The sequence below is a fragment of the Castanea sativa genome, chromosome 6, assembly GCF_040712315.1.
Source record: "Castanea sativa cultivar Marrone di Chiusa Pesio chromosome 6, ASM4071231v1".
Lineage (NCBI taxonomy): Eukaryota > Viridiplantae > Streptophyta > Magnoliopsida > Fagales > Fagaceae > Castanea > Castanea sativa.
Genome location: NC_134018.1, coordinates 56,837,717 through 56,864,602, shown reverse-complemented (window position 1 = coordinate 56,864,602; position 26,886 = coordinate 56,837,717). Strand labels below are relative to the sequence as shown.

The 26,886-nt window shown below is 32.2% G+C and overlaps 2 protein-coding genes across 3 annotated transcripts; one reads left to right on the top strand and one right to left on the bottom strand.

Annotated features, from left to right (window-relative positions):
• Positions 1-1,199: 1,199 nt before the first annotated feature.
• Positions 1,200-2,752, top strand: LOC142641522 (gibberellin 20-oxidase-like protein). The gene is made up of 2 exons (XM_075815956.1): positions 1,200-1,746; positions 1,970-2,752. The coding sequence occupies exons 1-2, from the start codon at positions 1,391-1,393 to the stop codon at positions 2,565-2,567; spliced, it is 954 nt and encodes a 317-aa protein (XP_075672071.1). The 5' UTR covers positions 1,200-1,390; the 3' UTR covers positions 2,568-2,752.
• A 3,586-nt stretch (positions 2,753-6,338) lies between these two features.
• On the bottom strand, positions 6,339-11,564 carry LOC142640946 (transcription factor EGL1). 2 transcript variants are annotated; one of them, XM_075815277.1, is made up of 8 exons: positions 11,190-11,564; positions 10,204-10,464; positions 9,962-10,058; positions 9,795-9,809; positions 8,888-8,944; positions 7,864-8,772; positions 7,105-7,545; positions 6,339-6,698 (listed from the first exon to the last, which is right to left on the bottom strand). In XM_075815277.1, exons 1-8 carry the CDS (start codon positions 11,312-11,314, stop codon positions 6,648-6,650), a joined length of 1,956 nt encoding a protein of 651 aa, XP_075671392.1. In that variant the 5' UTR covers positions 11,315-11,564; the 3' UTR covers positions 6,339-6,647. The 2 variants fall into 2 exon arrangements, with proteins under 2 accessions (XP_075671392.1, XP_075671393.1); XM_075815278.1 differs by lacking the exon at positions 8,888-8,944.
• Positions 11,565-26,886: the final 15,322 nt, after the last annotated feature.

Sequence of the window (26,886 nt, the reverse complement as noted above, 5' to 3'; positions counted from 1 at the left end):
TTTTTTTTTTTGGGCGGAATGTAAAAACTAGTTATCACTACAAATCCAAGATATTATTAAGAGGGATGAACAAAAATCTTTTCTCTTCTATAAATTTCTTGAGACTTACCAATGAAAAAAAAACATTGAAAAGTCACTCATGAAGTGACAATTTTAAAAGTTATGATGGTATGATGAAATGATGAGGAGCGTTCGTATTAGAAATATTATAATAAAAAAATGAAAGAGTTTTTTTTTTTGGTGGAATGTAAAAACTAGTTATCACTACAAATCCAAAATATTATTAAGAGGGATGAACAAAAATCTTTTCTCTTCAATAAATTTCTTGAGACTTACCAATGAAAAAAAAACATTGAAAAGTCACTCATGAAGTGACAATTTTAAAACCCTGTCAGTCATTAAGAATAGTCAACTCTTAAAATTTGGATCGATTTCTGCATAATTCTCTTAATCTTTCTCGTCCAAGCAATCTATTTAGTAAACCTAAAAAACTTCAAACAAAAAGGTTGTTCATATCCTTTCGTCCATAAATTCTTTTCAGCGATCATATTTTTATATTTTTAATTTATTCTTCATTCTACTATTTCCAATGGGTTATATATTTTCGTCGAATTATTTTGTGCATTGCATGGGTTAATAACTAGTAAAATTTGAATTTTTAGAGATATTGGTTAAGCTCTCTCTCTCTCTCTCTCTCTCTCTCTCTCTCTCTCTCTCTCTCTCTCTCTGGTTACTCTTTTCACCAAAAACTCCCCAAGCCTACATCCTTGGTGACCAAGAAAGAAGCATGGCTGGTCAAAACTTTTTTCCAAAGAATCCAAGCATAACAGAATACGAAGAAATCTTAATGCTCACCCTACCTCCTTAACAGCCTGTCTTGGCTCCATATCACTACAAATTAAATTAAAACAATTTTATGCTTCCATTGACTTGCTTAACTAAATAATCTAAAATCTAAGTAAACATAGTCAAATCTTATCAGTTGCCTTTCGTTCATTACATTAAAGTTTCAATATAAACCCTTTTTAAATGGTTGTGTTTCCTGATGAATCACTTGCATAATTGTCATTTTGGTATAACTATATAATTTATATCTGCACACCACCGACACCAGCAAATACACACTATAATTTATGCTATTTGCACTGATTTATATGTTGATCTGCATTACTTAATTACTTGGTGTGAATGGTGTGATCTTCATTTTAATTTTTACTTTGTATACAAGTTGTAAAATTGTTTTCTCAACTCTCTCTTGTCATCGATGATGTGTGCGTGCATCTCTCTCTTCTAGTCTTGTTAGGCTCTAGCCAACTATCTATACATATATAATAGCCCCAACCTAGGTGGACAAACCATACCTTTTAGCTATATTCTACTTCTATACATAATGTCTGAATCCCAAACTTCTGTAGAGCTTCCCATCTTAGACATTTCTCAGCCATTAAACCCATCTTTCCTGTCCTCCCTAGCAGAAGCCTGCAAAACGTGGGGCTTCTTCCACATCATTAATCATGGAATCTCCAAAGATCTTTTTAGCAAACTCTATCTGCTCTCAAATGACTTATTCAACCTCCCTTCTGACACTAAACTTAAAGTTGGTCCTTTCTCTTCCATCAAAACATATACTCCTCATTTCATTGCCTCCCCATACTTCGAGAGCCTTAGAGTTTCAGGACCAAACTTTCTTGACTCTGCTCAAAGTTCTGCAAATGCCCTCTTTGTCCAACAGAATTCTGAGTTCAGGTAATATATATGTATGGCCAACCCTGAATAGTCTGTTTAGGATCCGTAACGGACTCCAAAATTTTGAGACTAATGCTTGTTGTTGTTGTTGTTGTTGTTGCATATGTTATAGGAAGACAACCAACCCCTTATATGCTTGTTTCTTTTCTTTTGTGCTAGTTTCTTTGCATACTAACTTGACCATGAATTGTCCTTTTCTTAACTCTTATGTTCTTTTTGTTAGTGAGATATTACAGGAATATGGAAGGAAGATGGAAGAATTATCAAAGAACATTATAAAGGTATTACTGATGAGCTTGAAGGATGGTTTTGGGAAGAAAGATTATGAATCTGAATTCAAGAATTGTCATGGGTATATGAGAATAAATAACTACTCACCCCCAGAGAGTTTGGAAGTTGAGGTTGAGGGGCTTGGCATGCACACTGATATGAGCTGTGTAACAATAGTCTATCAAGATGAAATAGGAGGACTTCAAGTGAAATCAAAGGAGGGGAAGTGGATGGACATTAGGCCATGTGAAGGGACATTGGTGGTGAACATAGGGGACATGTTACAAGCTTGGAGCAATGAGAAATTCAGGTCATCTGAACATCGTGTAGTATTAAAGCAACCGGCAAACCGGTTTTCTCTTGCTTTCTTTTGGTGCTTTGAGGATGAGAAGGTGATCATAGCACCAGATGAAGTGGTAGGAGAAGGAAATGTGAGGCTTTACAACCCCTTTGTTTGCTTAGATTACTTAAAATTCAGAGAGAGCAATGAGAGGGGCAAGTTTGAAAAGGTTGGGTTTACAGTTAGAGATTTTGCTGGGATTGGACACTAGATTTGATGGTTGAAAAAAAAAAAAAAAAATATATATATATATATATATATATATATATATATATATATATAAAATTTCTTTTAATGTATGTACGTATATTTGATCATTTTTTTTTTCATTAATAATTCTTGAAGATATTAAAGCTGCGGCTTATTGTGTAAAATGTTTCAGGCCAGATTCTTTTTGTGCTTTTAAATATGTGATATTACATATTAGTGATCACTGAATTTGTATGTTCCACTTTTTCCTGTTCTTTTCTTTATAAGATTGCAGTATGGACTTTGGACTTTGGAGAGCTTTGTCATGTAGTTTATAGGTCCAAAGGTTGTACAGTTGGAATTCCAAATTTCCAACCCCCTCAACTTATGCATTATTTTATATTATTGTTGTATTTATGTACGTAACACTGAATGGAGATGTAAATAAAAGCTATAGCTAAAAAGCATCCAATGTTTATTTATTAATTTTTTAGAACTTGTTGATTTAATTTTTTTTATTTTTTTTAAGAAGAAGATCAGGAACGTAAACTCTTGGTTCAGACCATTGGATTTGGACTGGAAGTTTTAGAATTGGAGAGGATCTCAAGCCCATTTTATCCAACCTTTGCCAATTAATACATCTCACATCATGGAATAAACAGAAAATTTTAGATCAGGGACTTATAAGCATCCCTTAACTCCAAAAAAAAAAAAAAGACCCTATAGAATAGTGATGATTCTTATATAATACTATTTTTTTTTTTAAAATTCCCATTATTTTAGTTTCTAGTTGAATAGTTGTGTGTTGTTGTAACATCCACTATTTGAGGAGGAAGTTGAAGTCAAATACATTACTTTTTCTATTTCGGTTGGTTGTCTGTCATCCCCTAGGTTATTTAATTAGAAGTACCTGGGTTCCTCACAATTGGTCTCCCTCAGATTTAATCTGATTCAAATGTGTTGGTAAGACTGAAATAGCTAGCATTAAGCTGCCATGTGATGGGATGTATCATGTATGTAGAGAGAGCCTGAAACAAAAATTGGTGTTTGTATAATTATTCAGGATACTTACTCTTGAGTATTTTAGCACACTTCAGATATCTTGACGCCTTTAGTATAACTAATCTGAGACTCAAGTGATACGTGGGAATAGATGATTATTTTGTAATTGTGGTATAATATATAATTTGTTCTCTATATTTGTTGAAGATAAATTATTCTCCCTAAAAATTAAACAATTTCTAAAATTATTTTTCACATTTCTATCTCTACTAATATATTATTATATTATTTTGGGTGTGTTTGACTAATATTATTCCTCTATGAAGTGGTTTATAATCTTTGAAATTATATTATAGTGTACTATGTTTTTTTTTTTTTGTACAAGTAGAATTTTCAAATTTCAAATAAATTATTTAAAATTCTCATTCTTTTAAAGGTGATTATCATGATAATCAAAACTCATAACAAAATTATTGTTAATGTTACTCAAATAATTGATAGACACATTCAAATGCATAGCCAAGATTGTGTTTTGCTATAAATTCAAATTCTCACTTGTAAAATAACTACGTATCATCTCAAACAAAAATAAAATGAAAACCATAAGAGGAGACTACTTGTAATAAAGAATTAAAAATTACAACAATAAAATGTATTAACTCATAATAGACTAATAAAAATAATCATTCATCAACCTTAAAGTGGAGAGAGAGAGAGAGAGAGAGAGAGAGAGAGAGAGAGAGAGAGAGAGAGAGAGAGAATAACAAATTTATAGAAAATAAGATAAGAAGAAAAAAAATAAAAAAAATAGTAATAAATACCAAATTAACTATGTCATGCTATGTGATAAAATAAAATTATATTCTTATAAACTATCTTTATAATGTAATAGAATAATATTTATGAAATCAAAGAAAATGAAAAGTTAACAACTTAAAACACAAAACTAAATCACATCAGTTCAAAGTAGAGTTTTAAAAAACACAAAAATTAATCAACCTAAAGTAGAGATGTAAGAAAAAAAATTCACCAAAAAATGAAAAAAAAAAAAATGAGAGAGAGAGCCTTTTTTGTGTGGGAAAACTATACAAAGAATGAGAGAGAATTGCTAATTTATAATAAGAAGATAAAAATAAGAAGACCCAAAAATAAAGGAAGATAAAGGGAGATGGTAGATGTGGGGAATGAGACCCATGAACATAACCCTAGTTTTGAATAAACCACATAAATTTGCGTGTTTGTGTGTGAGGGCTAATCTTTTCTGCTCTAAGTTTGTGTTTTTTGCATCTCATAGATCTGAATTAGGTTTACTATTTTTTAATCTCAGAGATTGGCTTAGTGGTTCCTAAAGCCTTATGATATCCATGATATCTTTGGTTCGAAATCTCTTGCCACCATCTTAAGGCCACCTCCAAAGGATTCCTCCCTGTAATAACCTGGTGTATGTGAGACAAGAGGACTGTATACACCTATAGGAATTATTAGATACTTGAAAAAGTTTAAATACTCTTGTTTGTCATGTGTATTAATGTATACCTCTGCCTATATGGTCGCCAACTACAAATAGGAAGAGGATAAAAAATAATTCTTCTAATCTAAGCCTTCTTATCATCCGGTAAACTTGGTCTTTTGGTCAGCAACAAAACAAAAGCTTCATTCAATTGAAATTTTCAAGTCTTTGCTTCTCTAACTAAGATACATATTAATGAAGAGGAAGTAAGAATAACACAATGATCAGTTGAAGCCGCAAAAGAAGGCTGCCAATATTCCATTTTATTTGTGTATAACTTGCAAAATGCAGTATACACTTGGCTCACCAAAGAACCTCAAGAATTCATGACATGCAGGTCACATGCTGATATTATAATGTAGCTTGGAATATCGAAGTAACAAGAATGAATGCAAGTGTGGGGTCTAAGGGATGAAATTTAGTGTTGCTTCCTCAACGTTTTAATCTTTTAATGTTTCTTTAAGAATTATAATCAACAAGTTGTTTGTTTGTGAATGCTTGAAGTTGGCATTTGACAACTTGTCACTGTTTTGCAGACCCATATGACATAAAAATAATTGAATTTCAATAGTCAATCATCCATGTAGTCAATGATATACAATAAAGTATGGTCTAATCATGTCCTCATTTACAGCAATGCGAGCATAGATAACCTGGCTGTTTTGATCGAGATGGTCTGCCAAACATTAATTCTAGAACAGGTCCCTAGCTAGCAAGTCTCTTCTTTCCATAACATATTTGGTTAAGCCACCAAGATTACTTAATAATTCTAATAGCAGGATTAGTCAAATCAAGGTTGCCGCCTAGTAGTCAATTCCCAAATTGGGATTTACATTTGTTGGACTCAAGAAATATAAATGCTTATAGGTTAATGCCAACTTTCAAGCAAAAGTTTAGTAACCATGTAAGCACGAGAGTAAAAAAGGAGCACTAAAAAGTTTTCGGATAAAATAATGTGACTTTTCTAAATTTTCAGTGCCAAGATCATTATCAAAAATGTTTTCCTTTTTTTAATTAGTATCCAGTTACATTCCTTAAAAGACAATCAGTCACACACACACACACAAAATGGCAGGGTGGATAGGAGCTCCTGTGAACACAAACTTAATAGTCTCACAGTTGCTTAAAAGCTTTACCAGCATTCTCTTGTTCTTCCTCACTCTGCAGTTGAATGAACCATGGTAAATGTTAAGAACAAATGGACTTTTAACTTTATTAGCAGTTGTGAGTTGTAACTGGAAACTATCAGTTGTATGCCATAATAAAATCAAACAAACTACATCATACAAATGAGAGCCCTTTATAGAGAGGTCCAGACATTAGCTTGTGGTACATTAAGTACATCAAGGATTTTGGTTCTCCATCATTTAGACAAGCCATCGGTCAAGCTTATTGACTACTCTTAAGGTTGAGAAGTTGCTCCGGAATGCATGTTAGGAAGTAGATTAAATTTCTCCAATTACAACTATGCATAAAACTACACCTTACACAGCAAATCAAGAAACTAAGACTACTGATATGAGAAATCCTACAATACAAGGTGATAATAACCAGCTTCAACATTTCTTCTCAACACTTAAAGGCAATTTTCTAGAGTGCTTGTTTGATCATTCCCACCGATGTAATTGCTGCACCTCGAAACTGAAACCAAGTTAAAAGAATCAGCATTTATAAACATTGACAGTGTGCACTTGGAAGCAACTTAAAGAAAAACTAGTCCTGATGGCCACTATGGTTCTGATATCTCCCTTATAGGACAACTTTTTAGAGTGCAGCTATAGTGGGTATCATTTTGAAGTCATGCCAAAATGAAATGGATACTAGTGCCTGAAGCCAAAGTTAACTAGTACCTTATCACCTTTGCTTTATTTTTTATCATGGAGTATGCCATTAGAAACTAAAGTACCTTCACAAGTCATCATTCCATGAAATTAAATCCAAAAACATCCTGATTGTACTAAGTTATGGAGGTGAATAAAAATGAGCCAAAAGAGAGGGGGTGGGGGGAAGTCACTGGAGTCTGCCTAAAACAGCATGAAGGACAAACCTTTGATTTTAATGTCAGGGTCAGAATGCCATCAAGAGCAGATGATTGTACTGAATGCGCATCCAAGTGCAGATTATTTATCCCATCCATGACGTCGAGCAAAATGTATTCCCTATAAGGACATCTCAGCTCAATCAGAACCTCCTGTTCTTTTATACTTACTTTCACATCTAATGGCAAGCCATCTTCAGGAACAACTCTATTGAGCTCTGGGTCAGTCTCATCAATGTCACAAGCCTTCCTCTTGTTAATCCAATGCTTCTTGCCATTATCAATCTTTTTGATATCATAATTATCTGATGTATGCTCTATAATATCCTGGTTCCTTCTGGCTCTTCCTTCAAAATCTACTGAATCCATGCAGGATTCCAACTCTTCTACCCTTGCCTCCAGCTCTTTCAAGTATTTAATTGTGTCAGTGAGAATTGATGCTTTGTCAATCTGCATAAACACAGGGAAGTGAATAAGTATAAAATGGAGTAAGAAACTCAATTTGAAATCCAGGAAATGATTTAAGTAAATACTGCATAGCTGGTACAAGTGACTAAACCACATAATATCAGTGCATGCTAACTTTCTTTCTTTCTCAAGAAAAATGACAGGTGTCTTTTCTTATATTTAAAACTGTCGTGAAAACTTCAAGAACTGATTGAATATCTCAGATTATATTTGTTTAAGCATTCACTTTAAAGCTGTGAACACTTGAGACTTATACAAAAATGAAGAGAATTTTTTCAGAGTGAAAGAATGCTTAATTACCTCACTGATAGAAGGAACCATTGATCTGAGAACCAGAAACTTTTCATTCTCTCTTCTATTCTCTGGCAGAACATTTCCTATGCAAATATCATCACTTTCCAATTTACGAAGCCAATCTTTTCCACCATTTTCTTTCTGGGACCTAAGCAAGCCACCTCCATACATCAAAGGGACTGTAAATAAAACCTTCTTTAGCATTCTCTGATGTACCTGTGGCCTATGAGCATCATCACTTGATTCTCTCTTCCAACTCATAAAACTGGATTTGCAATCACCATATTGAAAACATCGGTTTTCAATCAACTGAGCCGAACTTCCTAGAATAGCAGAAATAATTCTTTTGTAGTGCAAATCATCATCTGCTCCAAGATCCAAGGAACTTAGTTTTGTGTGATTGGATTTTTGAAGCTCTTGCAAATGACCGTGGTTTACATTTTCTTGCTTGGGAGTAGAAATGGCCTTTTCTTGATTAACAAAAGCTTCAGAGATACAGTCACTGGAATGCATGGAATCTTGAACACCATTGCTGAAGTCATCATCCATTAAATGCCAGCTCTGAACTTGAGAAGCCCCACCATTCATGCCTTCAAGCATGAAGGAGTCTTCTGTCCAGTAATTGTGCTCGCAACCATTGGAACATTCATCAGGAGAATCCATGTTGATTTCTTCACGGATATTTCCTCCTAATTCATTGATTCCTTCCTGATCAAACTTGATTTCTTCTGAGGGCGAATATAGATTCTCCAAGCCCAAAGTATCCACTATCTCATGGTTTACCTTGGCACACATTGGATCTCTATCATCATCTCCTTTGTGAGGAGCAGAGGAAGATTTATCGGAACATACAGGCTTTGACAATTCTAATAAGGAGGCTTTGATGTGTTGAAGGAGACTAGGGTCCTCTGAGACCTTAAGAAAACACAGAAAATAGTAGAATACTTAATGTGTGGATAAGTTGTACTGCTGAATTAATTTGTATATAGCAAACCAAAATTCAGAAGTCTAGTTCCACAAAAAAAATTACCAGTTCAGTCACACCTAGCTCAATCACACCCCCCAGATAGGGAAAACATATTACAGTCTGTAAAATAGAAAAAAAATAAATGGTGAAAATGATGCCCAAACCAAAGAAGAATACATTGTTTCCAGTGTAGAATTATTACAAGTGAACAAGGAATTTGGTAAGTGGTAACCCCAAACATTTCTGGACTGGATTATCCATTTAAGTTTTACATATTGCATTAAAGATGTTTAAATTTAATGTATATAGAACAAGTCAGATAGGGAGAACTCCAATAGAAAGTACACACGTTTCTTTTCAACTTGAAGTACTCTATATTTATGTAAATGTGCATATATTACTTTGTCCAAACCTAATGGCTGATGTTAAAAGTGCAGGCAGAGGAAACAAATAAAGCATGAACATTTATAGAAACTTGCAACATCATTATATGTAGAAGTGCTTCTATTTTGGAAGCATTAAAAAGTTATTCATTAGGAAGATGCAAAGAATTAAACTCTCTTAGTGCATCCACACTTTCATACTTTTGAGCTGACATTAGTGTTGTTTGTTCTAGTAAAATAAAGAATACATTTGTTGATATGAAGTAAGAAAGAAGACTTCCTTCACTAGTTCATCATATTTTTCTATTGGATAAATTACACAGCTAAAGTGCGTCTTAAGGTCACAGGATGACAGTTCCCTTCATCTCTAGAAAAGAAGGCGTTTATTTTTTAAATTTCTGGATTCCTTTGCAACATTAGAGATGCTGCATGGAGACATTCACTCTACAACCACAACCTGTTACTTTGTTTTCTTAATTACTAAAACAGATAACAAGTCAAAGTCCAAAAGGCTGTATTTTTGTCAAAATAGTAAATGCAAATGTATATACTTATATAATGCATCTAAAAAAATGAGATTATCATACCTGAATAGATGCACTCTGAAAGCAGTCATCGTAGTTGTAGGAATGCAAAGTTCACAGAGAAATAGAGAGAGTCAGTTTGTTTAGCTGCTTGTGATACAATTTGGCTACATTACTAGTTGAAACTGTCACAATTATGAAACAGATATCTGCCCCAAAAAAAAACCAACCTTAGCTAGCAAAGATCGAGAGAATATTTTACTATCAGCATATTGAGCATTGGATAACCAGATGGTTTGACCACTTGCTAATGCTCTCCCAGGCAAACTGTGCAAAAATAGGAGGAGGAATGATCAAAATATTTAAGTATGAAGCATATACATACTAACAGAACCAATAACCAAAACCATTACATATTGGGAAATATTAGTAAGTCAAAGCATAAAAATAGATCTGCAGAAGAGATTAGTACCCTTGGCCAGGATTGAATACAAAGGACATGCAAACCAAGTAATACCACTCTGCATCAGTGAGATCCTCTGGTGACAACGCTGCAGAAGGCCTCTTGGCTTGTTGTTGTTGGTCGGTTTCATCTTCTAAGAGAGACAGGTAAAGTTCTCTCAATTGCTCACTCCTCTGTAAGCCTATTTTATCAGCCTTTAGTTCCCCGGTTTGAACTGTCTTCATAGTCTTGATATCTCCATTATAGTACCCATCACCCCATTTCAGTACCCTGAAAATATTTATCACAGCAAATCTTCTCAAAGTAAGCTATAAGAAATGTGACAGGAAAACTCATGTAACTTGACTTTTTTTATGTCATTAAGTTATAGTTTAAGTGAAACAATGTAGCCAGAGTTGTAGATTGCAGTAGCCAAGCATTTACTCAAACTGTCACTTCCAAATTCCATCTTTCATAATCAACTTTCCCTTTCATCAAATATTATTCTAAAAGGAGAAAATAACTTATCAAGAGTATTTAAGCTCAAGTAAATGCCTTGCAATCTCACATCCTTTTCTACATACCAGTGTAAATTACATACCCATGACTGATTTTCACCAACGAGACAGTGGTTAAGCTAGAATTCAATGACTTAGTACAGATACAAGCATCAGTTTTAAGAAATTTAAGTGGAAAAAAAAAAAAAAAATAGGCCCCATTCACTACATTTATCAATTTCCTCTGCAGAAGATTTGTTGCAGAAAAATAGTAATTTTTTTACAAGGACTAATCTGAGTTTGAGTTGAAATAAAGTTCCCATTTTGGAAACACTTTTTCCATGGAGCTAAAGACAGAAGTTGTTCATTATACTGGATTCCTTCTTTTTATACTAAACCTGATATGGAAGCAAAGAAACAACACAACTGCACCAAAGAAATATAAGTGAAAGAAAATGAAACATCATGGCAAAGGACATGATACATCTAAACACTAAAGAGTAAAGAGGCAGTAAGTACCCTTGTTGTGTGGTGGACAGTGACCAGAAAATTGCATAGCTCCACTGGATACTCCTTACAGCAACAGCAAGCTGTTTCCTAAGGTTCTCTGGCACCCCCTCTTGTGTTTGACAGCCATTAGCCATTTCCAAACAAATCACTTCAGATTGATCTTACACAATTCAGAATAAGGTCATCAACTTTTCAAAGTCCACAAAAGTGGTAGCTTCTACTTTTCCAGCTGACCCAACTGATGGTTATTTTCTTGCAGTAGACTGAAATATGGAAACTGCACTGGCTTTCTGCTAGGAATTCATGGTTGTAACAGACAATCAACAAATTCTCAGACCAACTTGGTGTTGGTGAGTTTTGCCTTTATGGTTTGGGACAGAACTCTAGAAGGGTAGGGAGAGTTGAACTTTATATTGGCTTGGTTCATTACTGGGGAGTAGTAGGGACTAGACTGTGGCCTTTGAGATTTGAGGTTGAAAACCCTGACCCAATTAAAATATTAAAAACCCAATTGGAGAACTTTTTTTTTTTTTAATATAATGAATGTAATTTTTGAAGTTTGAGCATTTCATACGCATTCCCTCTGCTTTGATTCCATTGATGAGTGGAATTTTTGAAGTTTGAGCATTAAAAACTTGAATTTTTTAAAACCTTTTTTTCAGTTAATTTCTCAACATAATGAAACGCAATGTGCATTGTGCATCAACTTAAAGTAGGTGTGCCTTTGCGTAGCGGCAATTCTGCGTTTGCGTAATGCGTTTCACTTGATTGGTCCCATAATACTGTTTATAGACCAGTCAAATAAAAAAAAAATGTGTGAACAGTATTTTTAGTAATAAAAAATATTTTGTTACAGTGATTTTAGTAATAAGTTTTCAATTTTCAGCAAAATAAGCGATATCCAAACACACCCTAAGTGTGCTATTTTTTCCTAGATAGGCATATTAGGGATCTATTTAAGATCCGCTTATCTTGCTGAAATTGAAAACTTTTTATTAAAAATACTGTTGATAAAAGTAAAAGTTAATTAAAATAGTACAGTGAGAGTCATGAATAGTACTAAAAAGTACAGTGAGACTCATAAATAATAGCAAAATAAGTTAAATAGTAAAATAAGTTGGAAAAAATAATTTTTGCCAAAAAGTCAGAAGATGCAATTAAAAAAGGGGCATGGAAAAAACAATGATGATGTTTTCTTATAAGTACTAACAAGTATTTTAGTCCTATTCTTTTTTCTTCTGTTTTTTTCGCAATAAGTATTCATTAGGTACGCTACAACACTTCTTTTTCTTTAAATTTTTTGAAAATTAACTATTTATAAAAACTATATCTAAGAAAAATAAAATTCCCTCATATAAATGATCAAATTTTAAGTATTTTTATTATTAAATAATTGATTGAAAGAGAGATTTAAATTTTTAAAAAAATTGGCTTAAATCTAATACTCTAATATCTTAAATACATCACAAAAACAACCTGTGCACAATAATAATTACGTGTTAATCTTGTATCTTATCTGGTATATATTAGAATAGTGTACAAAAACCTTGCCCCTTAAATAAAACATACTTAAAACTCCAAAAATAATTTACTTCTAAAATAAATCAGCAGCTCACAAAGGAACCATCTTTCTTAAGAAAGTTACAATATATAAAACAAGAAAAGCAGAGACAAAGTAGGAGCCAAAAAACAAACACATGGTTACAATATAGGGTGGTGGGCCACTGCAACAGGACGGGAATCAGCTTTATTCTAATAACTTTTCTTGTCTGGGCCCTCTTAAAGCCAAATCTATGCTCCAAATAGCTGATATTTGGTACAGAAATCTATATGATTCCCCTACAAATTTTGAAGATTAAAATCAGAAAACGAAAATATTTTGCTGTTTTTATCCCTGCTCTTCTCTGGAAACACACATGTTTTAGGAGTATTGGAAATGGAATCAATCAAACTTTTTTATTCAACAAAACATTCATAAGAAAAGTGAAAAGCAAAGAGTTTCTGCCTTTTTAATTAAAGCTCACGTGAGCTTGCCAGCTTCATCATCAGCTTCTCTAATCAAACAATCGTTTTGCTCATATAATTGTGCAATAAAAATTATTTCCTACCTTTTCTTTTTCCTGAATAATAATAATAATAATATGGGCATGCCCTTAGGGGTCATGCATTAACAAATTCATTTTTGAAAAACTTTTATCGAGAATTGAAAAAATTGTCAATAAAAGTTTTTTCGAAAAATGACATACTATTATGTGTCCTGAAGGCACACATTAGTAAAATCCTAATAGGCTAAAATGTAAAACTGACCCTCTAACTTTTTTTAGATTTCATTTCAGTCCTCTAATTTTGTGTTTGTTTATTTCAGTTCTCTAAGTTTCAGATTTATTCAATTAAGTCCTTTCTGTTAATTTTTATTAAAAAAAAATTTTAAAAAATCTGAAAAATATTTTTCAATCATTAATTGAATTTTTTTAATTTAAAAAATTTGAAGAAAAATTTATAAAATTGAAAAATTAACCACAACATATAACAAAAGTTGATGGAAAAGCCTTAATTGAATAAACTTGAAAGTTAGAAGATTGAAATGAACAAACGCAAAGTTAGAGGACTGAAATGAAATCTGAAAAAATTTAGAGGGTGAGTATTGCATTTTACCCATCTTAATAATATAGCCACTAGCTTGAATTTAAAAAGAACTAAACAAATTTAACAATATTTCAGAGCCCATTTTCCTACCCAGTGCCTAGTGGACTGACTGGCCTGTCTTTCAAGTTTTAACCCAGCAAAAATGACAAGAGAACTTGTACAACTTATCTTCAACTGCAAACAATAGTTGTCAATGGTTTTGGCCACTGCAACCTGTGATTTACATCTTGGAATAATTCTTGGCTTCTTACTTTTTTGTTCTTGTCTTTTTGTTGGAGTTGTATTTCATATATTTTAGTGAGTAAACAATTCATCATATTTTTATAAATTATGGAAAACATGAAAGGATAAAATTACAAGGTGTCATTTTATAATTTTGTTTTGCAAAACCATAAATTCATGATGGGTTCGTTGAATCATTTTGCTCATATAATTGTGCAATAAAAAATATTTCCTACCTTTTCTTTTTTCCTGAATAATAATAATAATAATATGGGCTTATAAAAATAATAATAATAATAATATGGATCTGCCCGTGGGGCATACATTAACAATTGAAAAACTTTTATTGGGAATCGAAAAAATTGTCAAAATTTTTTCAATTTTCGATAAAACTTTTTTCAAAATGATATATTATTCTGTGCCCTGATGGCACACGTTAGTAAAATCTTAATACGCTAAAATACAAAATTGACCCTCTAACTTTCTTTAGATTTCATTTTAGTTCTTTAATTTTGCACTTGTTCATTTCAGTTTTCTAAGTTTCAGATTTATTCAATTAAGTCATTTCCGTTAATTTTTATTAAATTTTTTTTAATCTGAAAAATATTTTTCAATCATTAATTGAATTTTTTAATTTAAAAATTTTGAAGAAAAATTTATAAAATTGAAAAATTAACCACAACATATAACAAAAGTTTATGAAAAAACCTTAATTGAATAAATTTGAAAGTTAAAGGATTGAAATGAAATCTGAAAAAACTTAGAGGGTAAGTATTGCATTTTACCAATCTTAATAATATAGCCACCAGCTTGAATTTAAAAAGAACTAAACAAATTTAACAATATTTCAGAGCCCATTTTCCTACCCAGTGCCTAGTGGACTGACTGGCCTGTCTTTCAAGTTTTAACCCAGCAAAAATGACAAGAGAACTTGTACAACTTATCTTCAACTGCAAACAATAGTTGTCAATGTTTTTGGCCTCTGCAACCTGTGATTTACATCTCGGAATAATTCTTGGCTTCTTACTTTTTTGTTCTTGTTTTTTTGTTGGAGTTGTATTTCATATATTTTAGTGAGTAAACAATTCATCATATTTTTATAAATTATGGAAAACATGAAAGGATAAAATTACAAGGTGTCATTTTATAATTTTGTTTTGCAAAACCATAAATTCATGATGGGTTCGTTGAATTCAATGAGGAAAAACTCCAGAACTCACTACACTACAAAATAAGAAAATTCACAATTTAATTAAAAATACAAGATTTATTTCGTTTTACAAATTGTGGGCTTATTTATAGGAATAGGATATATGAAACTTATTTTCCAAGTAAGTCCACTCTCAAAACGTATCCTAATTAAGATTATTATTATTATTATTATTTGACTGATCATCACTCTATTTTGACCAAGTAAACTTTGAAAAAGAAAATGGTAAAATATTATTTTGATCGTAAAAAATTTTACCGAAAGTTTGTCTTCTATCTAAACTTTAAAAAATTCTTCTTTATCCTTAAATTTTGTAAAAAGTTTTTCAATAGTTTAAGACAAGAATAAGGACAAAAATAAAACTTTCTTCAATAATTTAGGGATGAAAAAAAAAATTTTAAGTTTAAGGATAGAAATAAAATATTTTCAATATTTTAATGACGAAATATGAATTTTTCAATAGTTTAGGGGCAAAAAAGGAAATTCTTAAAGTTTAGGGATGAAAAAAAAATTTGGTAAAATTTAGGAACAAAAATAGTATTTTACCAAAAAAGAAATAAATAAAACCCTAAAAATCCAAAATTTACACAAAATATAGATTAAAAAAATTGAAAATGATAGGAATAGACCCAATATAGTATACCATGTCAACTCCTTCATTTGAAAGAAACTTATCCATAAATATTCAACTAGAAATCAAAATCTTCCTCTCCAAATAAATAGAAATTTGAGTAGAAATTTTTCAATCTTTATGCCCAGACCAAATATTGGGTAGAAATTTTTTATTCTTTTATGCGTGATCCAAACCCATGCAATTTAAAGGAGAATTTTTAAGGAGTATGGTTTGGAGGGTAAGATTATGCCTAATTTTTTTTTTTTTTTCATAAACTTAAAACATAGATTTTGCTAAAGGGGGTGGTGCCACTTGCAAAATCTGAGGATCAATGAAAAGAATCACATATAGCCACTTTCATGCAAATAACATCTTGCCTAGGTTTTTCTATGTGATTGAAGGCATTGTTTAACCCACTTTGGTCTAAAGAAGCATGCTGCTTCATTTAATGAATTTCATTTAATGAATTTTGATGAGGTTTGTCACATTTAGGAGGTCCCCTAGGTGCCAATTTGGCCCACAAGGTTTAGCTAATCAGGTTTAGTAAAAAAAAATTTCTAAATTGTGACTAAATCAGCTCATTCTATTATCTAAACTAAAACAAATCTAAACCTACCTTCTATTTAGAAACACAACAGCTAGAAGCTTCGATCCATAAGCAATTTCTAATTTACTGAGCCTTTGCCTTTCCACAAACCAACCCTGCATCCATGAATGCAATTTGTCTTTACTTCTTCAATCCATAAGCAACTTCTAATGTATTGAGCCTTTCCAAAAATCAACCCTGCACCCATGAATGCAATTTGTCTTTACTTTTGTCGAATTGTATGATACTGTGTTCATTACCACCAATCAAATGCAAAATAACTAAATTTTCACATGAAACATTTTAACTTCCTCTTCTCAAAAATATTGAAAATGCAAAGAAATTCTCTAAATCAATTAACTAATCCTTTTTTCTCAAAAAAAAATTGCATTTCCTTCATAAAATTTATAATACTTACAAATAATAAGGAATTATACGTGAGCTATATCTCCGCAACAATTATCCTTTATCATGCATCAATTTTGATTGTTATTTAATTTAATCAAACCTAGTTGATGAGCTTTTCACAATTTACAAGCCTAATGTAGTCCATGGGTAATCCTCTAACTATTAGCTTCAATTGCTATCCCTATAGCCTACACACAATGATCATTGTCAATAGACTAGTTACCTTCATCTTCATCTTTCATCACATCATGATACCAACTAAATCAATACCAATTAATCATAATAAATCATATAAAAGGGTTGGCTCTTGCTCTAATTAGAAACAAGTCCTTAAATTTATAGAGATTTCTTGAAATCACCCCCCAAAAAAAAACTTTGGAATCCTCTAGAAAAATCAAAAGAATCTCAATTTTACTAAAATAAGAATTATAATTTTTATTTTGCAGATTGTAGGATTTTTGTAGCCTCCAAAAAATACTCATTTTTCAAGTAAGAATATTCCGGAATATACCCTAATTAACATACCACCATATAAGAACAAAATTTTGATGAAGAAAACTCTAAAAACAATTGAAAATAAAGAAATAAAACCCAAAAAAATTTGAAAATTATACCAAATATTTATTAAAAAAAATTAGCAAACAACAAAAATAGACACATATATTCACGCCTACATCAAATTTGTACTTTTTAATGTCTGTACTCTCTACACATTGTTATATGAGTTACAAAATGAATGGTCCGAACTCCAAACTGCATTGTATGAGGTATAGTCCCTTTCAATTTTTCTGCAACCACTTTGCTTATTTCCTTCCTTACTTGAAACTGCCGACAGTGTGAGTTTGGCTATAGTTAAAAAAACTAACTTATTTTCTTATCCAGCTTATTTTATTATTATTTAGGAGTTCTACTACATTTTTTGATACTATTCATGAGTTCTAATGTACTATTTCAATTAACTTTTACCCTTATTTATAATACTTTTAGTAAAAAAATTTCAATTTTAACAAAATAAGGGAATTTCAAACAAACCCACAGCCATCTTTAAATAATTTCAGATATTGTATATAGGTGATAAGATTAGGCTTTTACTTACAATTTTAGTTTTTTTTGAAAGATGGGATGGTGTGGGTGAACTGAAAAATGATTATTATTAATCATTATTATGTCACACAATTCTATGTTCAAGATATTGGGGGAGGTGGTCACTGGTCACTGGTCACTGGTCCCTGGTCTGGTCAGGTCATGAAAAGTGAGAGACAAGAGTTGTGTAGATACAGACTTTCAACGAGAGAGCAGCATGAATCTCTCTCAAGGAGTGCGAGTGTTTATTAGCAAGGAGGTGGAGTTCATTATTGAAGGGGGGGACAGGTGAAAGAAGATATGTGTGTGTGCGCGCCATCAATGAATAATTGCCCATTTGTACATATATACATGATATACACCCAATCCCTTTGTCTTTACACACCTTGTTTGGACCCCTCCAATAGTTAATACCAGCTCCTTTACACTCAAAACAGTTCTTATAGGAAGAGAATAAAAATGACCGAATTTTGCTTCTGTTCACATGAAGAATTGGTGGCCATACACTGCCTTGAATCTTGATTGAGCTCTCTTCTTCTATTATGGTAGGAAACCCATGTTGAACTTTGGGAGAGATGGACATGTAACTAAAAAAGAGTCTGAAAAAAAATCATAAACAATGCACAAAACTCTTGTTTTTTGTTAAACTAGGCAATGAATCCAAAAAGGCAAAGTTCGCAAAAACTAAGAATGCTAATAGTGCCTAGTGGAAGACCACTAATTTGTTGAAACATTGGCTTTGTTGCATTGAAAGTCGCATGGAAACAAATGGTAATACAGCAACTTAATTACCATGAGGTGCACGTTTGTTGCATAATTGTTGATACAATATATATATATATATTATAAATTTTATTAATGTATGCTTTAAAGACACACAATAATATATTATTTTTTTTTAAAAATTTATCTAGAATTGAAAAAAATTTAATAACTTTTTTAATTTTAGATAAAAAAATTTTCAATAACGGACTTGTTAACGTATATATGCCCTAAATTTCTCCTAAATTTTTCCAATCGGACCCATATGTTATTCGCTGCACGCTTGTGGGAGGAAGATATCAAATATATGTCAAATCAATCAATCCAAGAAGTTCATTAATTGGGATTCTTTTTTCATTATGGGGCCACTTTTTTTGGACTCCTTATTTTCGTCTTAACTCTAAGCTTTTGTTTCTAGCTTTGATCTGTTCTTATTGTTTAAAGAACAAAACATTGGTGAGGATAACTCTCTCATAGCCTATCACGGGCCATGTAAAGACGTGAGTGATTGGTCTATGAGGAACATGTTCGTCCTTCAAATTATGTAACCCAAAATTTGATAAATATATATTATATTATATAGTATTAATAATGAAATATATAATGTATTGTATTAGCATAAGGTTTCTGGTTCGGTTTTGCATGTGGCTTACGGCATCGTATTACATCGAAATAGGGATTGGCATTACGTAAAAATAGTGGCTCATAGAGATAATTGCATAGATTCTCAATCCAAATGTCGTTTTGAGAATAACTGTCACTTAATTAAGCATTGACGAAAGTACTGTATCATGCGCAAATGGTGTTAATTAAATGAATTAATTAAACTTAAATAAATTATAGATTCACTTAGGTACTCTAACAAATTTGTCTTATATATATATAATATATATACATGTTCCTAATCTCTTCTTTCGGCAAAATTTGTTATATTGTGCACTTTAATAATAATTTCTATCAGTATTTATCCAAATCAAAAATTAAATTAAATAATAAATAAAAAGAGAGTAATAACTAATTGTATAAATAATTTGCATGGTTCTCCTCGATGCAATTGAAAACTTGAAACCATAATCAATTTTAACACCACGTTATACTAATTACTAATTGTACATTCTTTGTCGTGTTATTCTTTCTTTAAATATTCATTCAATTAAAAAATATTCTCAAAAAGATTTTTTTTAAAAAAATTCATTCAAAAATCTATATTAAGTTATGAACTACACATATATAAGGTTAAAACGATTGATCCGTACACCCACAGCATTGTCTTTTAAATTTTGTCCACTCGTTCCCAAAGGGATGTGCATGTGCTCCAAATTTTGAAGCAGTGTTGATTCTTGATTAATGACTTTTAAGAATTAATATATTATATGATATTTATATGATAAGGGGAGTTTTTTCAAAAAAAAAAACACCACTTTTTTTTTGGAGTAAAGTACACCTAAATAAACTGATCAATAAGCCATTGAATATAGTTTTTTGCTGATTACTTGTTGCTTATTTGCTAAAAGTTCATTAAGATAAGATTGTATCTAAACAAAGGTGTGACTTAAAAGGTTGTACATATATAAGCAAATAAACTAAAACGTTAAATGAAAATTTTGATGGCGAAGAAACTTAGTTGAAGACAAAAAAAAAAAACAAACAAACAAAAACAAAAACAAAAACAAACAAACAAATTAGTACAATTAATAAAGAACGTACAGTTGCTCAAAGGATTGTCGCTCCAATAAATTACAATGAGTCAAATGTGAAGTTCTTAAAATCCTATCCATTTATAAAATGGGTGGATAAGATTTTGTCACATCATTAAAATTTTAACAAATAATGATTCTCACTAATTTAGTAATCGATTTAAATTATTGGATAATATGGTTTATGGCAAGTTATAGCGGTAGGAAATGGTGGTGACAATAATAACACATGATCACGGTGATGGCATGATAATGATGGCATGGATGTGTTGGTGTCACCAATGCAACTCCAGTGGGTGATGGTAATGACAATGGTAAAGGTGATACAGCTACAACAATGGAAGTCGTGCGGTAGATGATGATGATGGAGGAAAAGATGATTGTTGTAATGCGGTAAGTATCATTGATAGAATTTGTAAAGATGCTAAAGGAAGTAATGGAGCTAAGAGGAGCAGAAACAAGAGCACAGATAAGAAGCAAAGTTCCAGAGAATCAGTTTGTACAGTAAACGACAATAGTCATCTCACATAATAGATAGAAACAGCATGTAGTTTTAGTTCTGTATATGTATTTAACTCATCATGTGATAGGCACGTGTATTAGTTTTGTTATTTCTGTTAGCTGCTAGTTAGTTACTGGTGGAGGGACTTGATGTGTGTGTGTGTGTATATATATGTGTACACACCTGTTTGTATCAGAATTAATTCAATTCAATTGATTGTTCAATGAAATAGAGTTTCAATTCTCCAAAACTCTTCTCTGTTTTCTAATATGGTATCAGAGCAATCATTTCTTACTTCTGCCTAATTTCTTTGTTTCAATTTCTTATATTCTTATTGGTTCCTTACCTGTTCCCTTGGGTCTTTCTAATGTTTCTAATCAGTCTGCTATTCCCCTTAATGTCCATCCTAATCAGTCTAATGTTTACCTTGATCATTCCTCACCTTCTGTCCATACTACACCTCCTGCTGCACCTCCTGCATCCATTCCAGCTCTTAGAAAATCAACTAGAATTTCACACAGATATGCTAATTTGCAAGCCTATAAGTGCAATCAGGTGTCTCAAGTTCAACCTAGTATTGCTTTCCCTCTATCCTCTTACTTGTCTTCCCACAAATTGTCTTCTAGACACTTGCATTTTTGTAATGCCATTTCTTCCATTGAGGAGCCTAAATTCTATCACCAAGCAGTTAAAGATCCCAAGTGGAGAGAGGCTATGGCAGCTAAGATTTCTGCCCTTGAAGCTAATCACACTTGGACTTTCACAATTCTTCTACTTCATAAAAAGACAATTGGTTGTAAGTGGGTATATAGGGTGAAGTACAAATCTGATGGCACTATGGAAAGATATAAAGCCAGGTTGGTAGCTAAAGGCTTCACACAGAAAGAAGGCCTTGATTACATTGAAACTTTCTCCCCTGTTGCAAAGCTTGTTTCTATCAAATGTCTTCTTGTAGTGGCTACTGTGCAAGGCTAGTATCTTTGTCAACTTGATGTGAATAATGCCTTCCTTCATGGTGAATTGAAGGAAGAAGTCTATATGGATCTCCCACCAGGCTTCCACAGCAAGGGGTGGCTAGTATGCAAGCTTATTAAGTCCTTGTATGGACTAAAACAAGCTTCAAGACAGTGGTTTGCCAAGTTTTCTGCTGCATTGGTTCTTCTAGGATTTACACAATCCAAGGCTGATTACTCTCTTTTCATTAAGAAGACCTCTACTTCCTTCATTGCTCTATTAGTTTATGTTGATGATATATTGATTGCTAGTGATAACAAGCAAGCAGTTGATGAGTTGAAGATTTTATTGGATCAACAGTCCAAGCTAAAAGATTTGGGTAATTTGAAGTTTTTCTTAGGCCTTGAAGTTGCAAGGACTATTGATGGTATCAATTTATGCCAAAGAAAGTACACATTTGAGGTGTTGGATGATGCTGGCATGTTAGGTTGTAAACCAACCAAAGTGCGTATGGATCAGAATCTCAAGCTTAGTAAGTATGAAGGGAAGGAGTTGCAAGATCCAAGCTCCTATAGAAGATTGATAGGAAGGTTTCTATACTTGATAATAACCAGGCTTGACATAACCTTTGCTATGAATAGACTCAGCTAGCTCATGGCACATCCTAGAGAGCCTTATTTGCAAGCAGCTCATAAGGTCTTGCAATATCTAAAGAGCTCACCGAGCCAAGGGTTGTTTTTCTCAAGCAAATCAGAACTGCACTTGAAGGCTTTTGCTGACACAAATTGGGCTTCATGCCCTGACACAAGGAGATTTGTCACTGGTTTTTGCATATTCCTTGGTGAGTCTTTGATTTCATGGAAGTCAAAGAAACAACAAACAGTCTCAAGGTCTTCAACAGATTCTGAGTACAGATTAATGGCAGTAGCAGTCTGTGAGGTCATCTGGCTCTTATATGTTCTTCATGATTTTCAAATAAAGCACCCTCAAGTAGCCCTCTTGTTCTATGATAGTCAGGCAGCCCTTCACATTGCTGCAAACCTTGTTTTCCATGAAAGAACAAAGCATATAGAGATTGATTGTCACCTTGTCAAAGATAAAGTCTTGGAAGGGTATGTCAGAATGTTACATGTTAGGACCAATTCTCAAATTGCAGACTTGTTAACCAAAGCTTTGAATGCTCAACAATTTTCCTTTCTTGTATCCAAGTTGAACATGGTCAATATTCATGCCCCTCTTCCACTTGAGGGGGGGGGGGTGTAAAGATGCTAAAGGAAATAATGGAGCTAAGAGGAGCAGAACCAAGAGCACAGATAAGAAGCAAAGTTCTAGAGAATCAGTTTCTACAATAAATGACAATACTCATCTCACATAATAGATAGAAACGGCATGTAGTTTTAGTTTTGTATATGTATTTAACTCATCATGTGATAGGCACGTGTATCAGTTTTGTTATTTCTGTTAGCTGCTAGTTAGTTACTGGTGGAGAGACTTGATGTGTGTGTGTGTGTGTGTGTGTGTGTGTGTGTGTGTGTATACGCATCTGTTTGTATCAGAATTAATTCAATTCAATTGATTTTTCAATGAAATAGAGTTTCAATTCTCCAGAACTTTTCTCTGTTTTTCTAATAGAATTTGTTAAAATAACACATTTCTCCATAAATATTCACCTTAGGGTCCCTATTCCTATAAACCCTAAATTCAAAAAATTTCAGAAATTTTAACTATACTCTTATCAATCCAAACAAAGAAAATAAATATTAATTTCTAAATTACAATGTTGAATAAAATTTCATCTCAAAGTCTCTCATCCAAATACATGATTTCTTGAAATAGTGCTCCTGGTTAAAGTGGGTTGTTCTATACCAGGCTGTGTCTTGATCCTGGTTAGCTTTCTTTAATGAAATCATCTTTTTCACCAAAAAAAAAAAAAAAAAAAGATTTCTTGAAAACTCATGAATAGTGAGTGTCATAAAATTTTGATTTGATGATGATTTTTTTTTTCTTTTTAAAATAGTGCTCCTTCAACATGTTGATACATATTGCCATTTTTTTCAATAATGATAATGACAGGATAGCGGTGACAAGGACAATGTTGGTGCCACCAGCACAACGGAAATAGATAATGATAATGCTAGTGGCGGAGATATTAGCAGTGATAGTGACACAGTGGATGCAGGTGGTGATGATGGAGGAGGTGATGGTAGTGTGATGAATATTTTGGTAGAATTTAATTGGATATCCTAAAGAAAAATACCTAAAATCCTATATACAAGTTTTATACAAAAAGGAAATATAAAAAATAACTAAAAAGCATATCCATACAACACTCAATAAACACAACCCTAAGTTTTCTTACAGAAACACTTAGAGGGCGTTTGGATAGCCAAAACGCGCGTCCACGTCCAAGTTTTCTTTCTTTTTTTTTTCTTTTTTTACGCGTGTTTGTTACTGTTCATTGGCCATGAACAGTGATTTTAGGCCAATGAACAGTAACTTTTGGCATGAACAGTGTTTTTTACCCATTTAAAAATTATTTTGCTACAGTGTTTTCAGTTTTCAGCAATAAGTTTTATCCAAACAGACCCTTAGTAGTGGTTCTAATGGATTTGAAAGACATGTCATAAATCCAAAAATTCTTAGTTCAATTCTCCACATTATTTGTTCATGGGAGTTTCGAGTGTCTCATATGTAAGAAGTGAAATATTTTGACCAAACACCATAACACATTAACGCTACTTCCTAATATCAAATAATAATAATAATAACTAAACCCTAAGCCAAAAATTGGCTTAAAGTTTTGTAATTAATTCAACTGACACATTAAGTTTACGACAAAGAGAAACATCCAATAATTCAAATCTCATAACCCCCCAACTATTTTTTTTTTTTCTTTCAAATCCCATAAGCAGACAAGTGATTCTCTTTTACAGAAACTGTGCTTATCAAGGCGTGGCACTTCAACAGCCAAAGTAGGAACCAATAACCAAACCCTTCTTTAAACGTAAACCACTTTAAATATCAGAAGCTGCAGGCAAACACATGATTAAAACTTAATCATTAAGGAACAGTACTATTCAAAGCCTATCCATTCTGATCACGTGGCATTCACATGGATGAAAATGTACCATATATTATAGTACACCTATTTTGAAAAAAAAAATTCGCTGTCGGCTTAAGACTTTTACCGATTGCTGTTGCATGTGACTAGTGAGCTTTTGCAAATTGCAGGTGAATGATGATGTCAATTGTTTTAAAATTATTTTCGTACTACCAACTTGTCCTATTTTTTCCTCCTCCTGCTTTTTATGTGAAAAAGATGCTAAAAAAAGGTTTGTGTTGCGTTGAATCTTGAAAGCCCATAAAGCTTTATTTTAAAGTTGGGATTTTGACAATCTAGTCTTGACTCAATTAATGATGTAATGCCATTTTCATTAGGGAGGAAAAAAACGAAAAACACAATGATGTCAATGACTCTCAAAAAGTCTCGATTGCTTCCAAAGTTTCAATGTACGATTGGTTGCCTTTGATTAAGAAAATTTAAGGGATGTTTGGTTATGTCATTCTAATAATGATGTTTGTATTTTTTAAAAATACATATAGATTAAAAAATATATATAAATATATATAATTTTTTAAAAAAATTAAAAATTATTACTCAAAATTACGTACCAAACAGCTCTTAGCACTCTGCACTCGTGTCCAGTTGTAACAAGATTTTATAAACTAGAGTCTGAGTTGAGAGTTTAAGGGGGTAGAGGCAAAATTGAGGCCATGGCCCATGGAATAATTTAAATGATGCTTTGGGCTTTGGTCTGTGATTGAGATTTAAACTTTTTGCTGACACAAGTTGGGACCCTATCTATAATGTTTAAAAAGAAAATTGAGGCCCTATATAAAATTGGATACAAGCTCAGACCAAGCCCAAAATAGATCCCCTCTCCATTTATTCACAACTGGATAGAGCCCAAGTAAATCCATCAGCTTGGACAAGGTTCCCTTGTCCCTTAAATTTGAGAAGTAATTTAGACATTTTAAGGAACCAGTATATAATTCAATATTTTTTTTTTTTTGCTCAACACGTAATTTAGACATTTCACTCTTAAGGCACAACCGCACAAGTTTAGTTTTCTCAAAAAGAAAAAAAGTACAAGTTTAAAACATTTATTTATATAGATTGAAAAAGTTATTTGATTTCAGAATAACTACTCTACTTTTCGTTGAATACAATTGAAAATTGAAAGCTGAAAACACTGTAGCAAAATAATTTTTACATGTTTAAATAGTACCGTGAGACCTATTTTTAATGAAAGAGTTGCTGAAAAGTGAAGTTTATGTGTCCCGTGAACAGTGCACAGAACCCACTGGTGTGCGAAAAAATAAAAAATCATGGCTAAAAAAAAGAGAAAGGCATGAAACGCCAGCTTAGAACTATTCATAAGCCTCTTGCACTGTTCATGGAATGAAGAGTGCAAGAGGCACTGTCCAAGAAAAAAAAGAAAAGGCTGAAACGCATTTTAACAAAACGTGGACGTGTTTATCTGAATCCAAACATTACCTAAATCATCTAGTGAGTTTTAATTAAAGATTTATCATAGACAATTGGACTTATACTTTAATTGATAATCAATTGTGAAATAGTTACACTCACTAAACCTAAAAAGAATACATGTTTAGAAACGTTAAATTTAATTTAGCTCATTTGACTTTAAATATGGTTGGTTTTTAAAAATGTATTTACACCATTTTAAAACAAAATGCTGTGAGACCCATTTGAAAACACATTTGTTTTGTACATGTGAAAATTGAAAACATCTTCTAGATATTTTCATTCTTTAGCTTTGTGTTTTTAACTACACGTAATGTTTAGTGGGGGCTTAAAAGAGGTTTTGTTTTTTCTATCATTTCTTTTAGATAAGGTTAACCTCTCTTTGCTGATTTTTTTTGCAATTTTTCTTTTTATGAAAACTATTTATAAGAGTATTTAACTAATTATATCCTCAGTGTCCTAAATAAATATTCT

Excerpts from the sequence above, each read along its gene's own strand:
- LOC142641522 (XM_075815956.1), top strand. The coding sequence starts at position 1,391 with ATGTCTGAATCCCAAACTTCTGTAGAGCTTCCCATCTTAGACATTTCT. Across the intron at positions 1,747-1,969 it reads CAACAGAATTCTGAGTTCAG|TGAGATATTACAGGAATATG; the intron begins GTAATATATATG and ends TCTTTTTGTTAG.
- LOC142640946 (XM_075815277.1), bottom strand. The coding sequence starts at position 11,314 with ATGGCTAATGGCTGTCAAACACAAGAGGGGGTGCCAGAGAACCTTAGG. Across the intron at positions 10,465-11,189 it reads CTGTCCACCACACAACAAGG|GGTACTGAAATGGGGTGATG; the intron begins GTACTTACTGCC and ends AAATATTTTCAG. Across the intron at positions 6,699-7,104 it reads CCCTGACATTAAAATCAAAG|TTTCGAGGTGCAGCAATTAC; the intron begins GTTTGTCCTTCA and ends ACTTGGTTTCAG.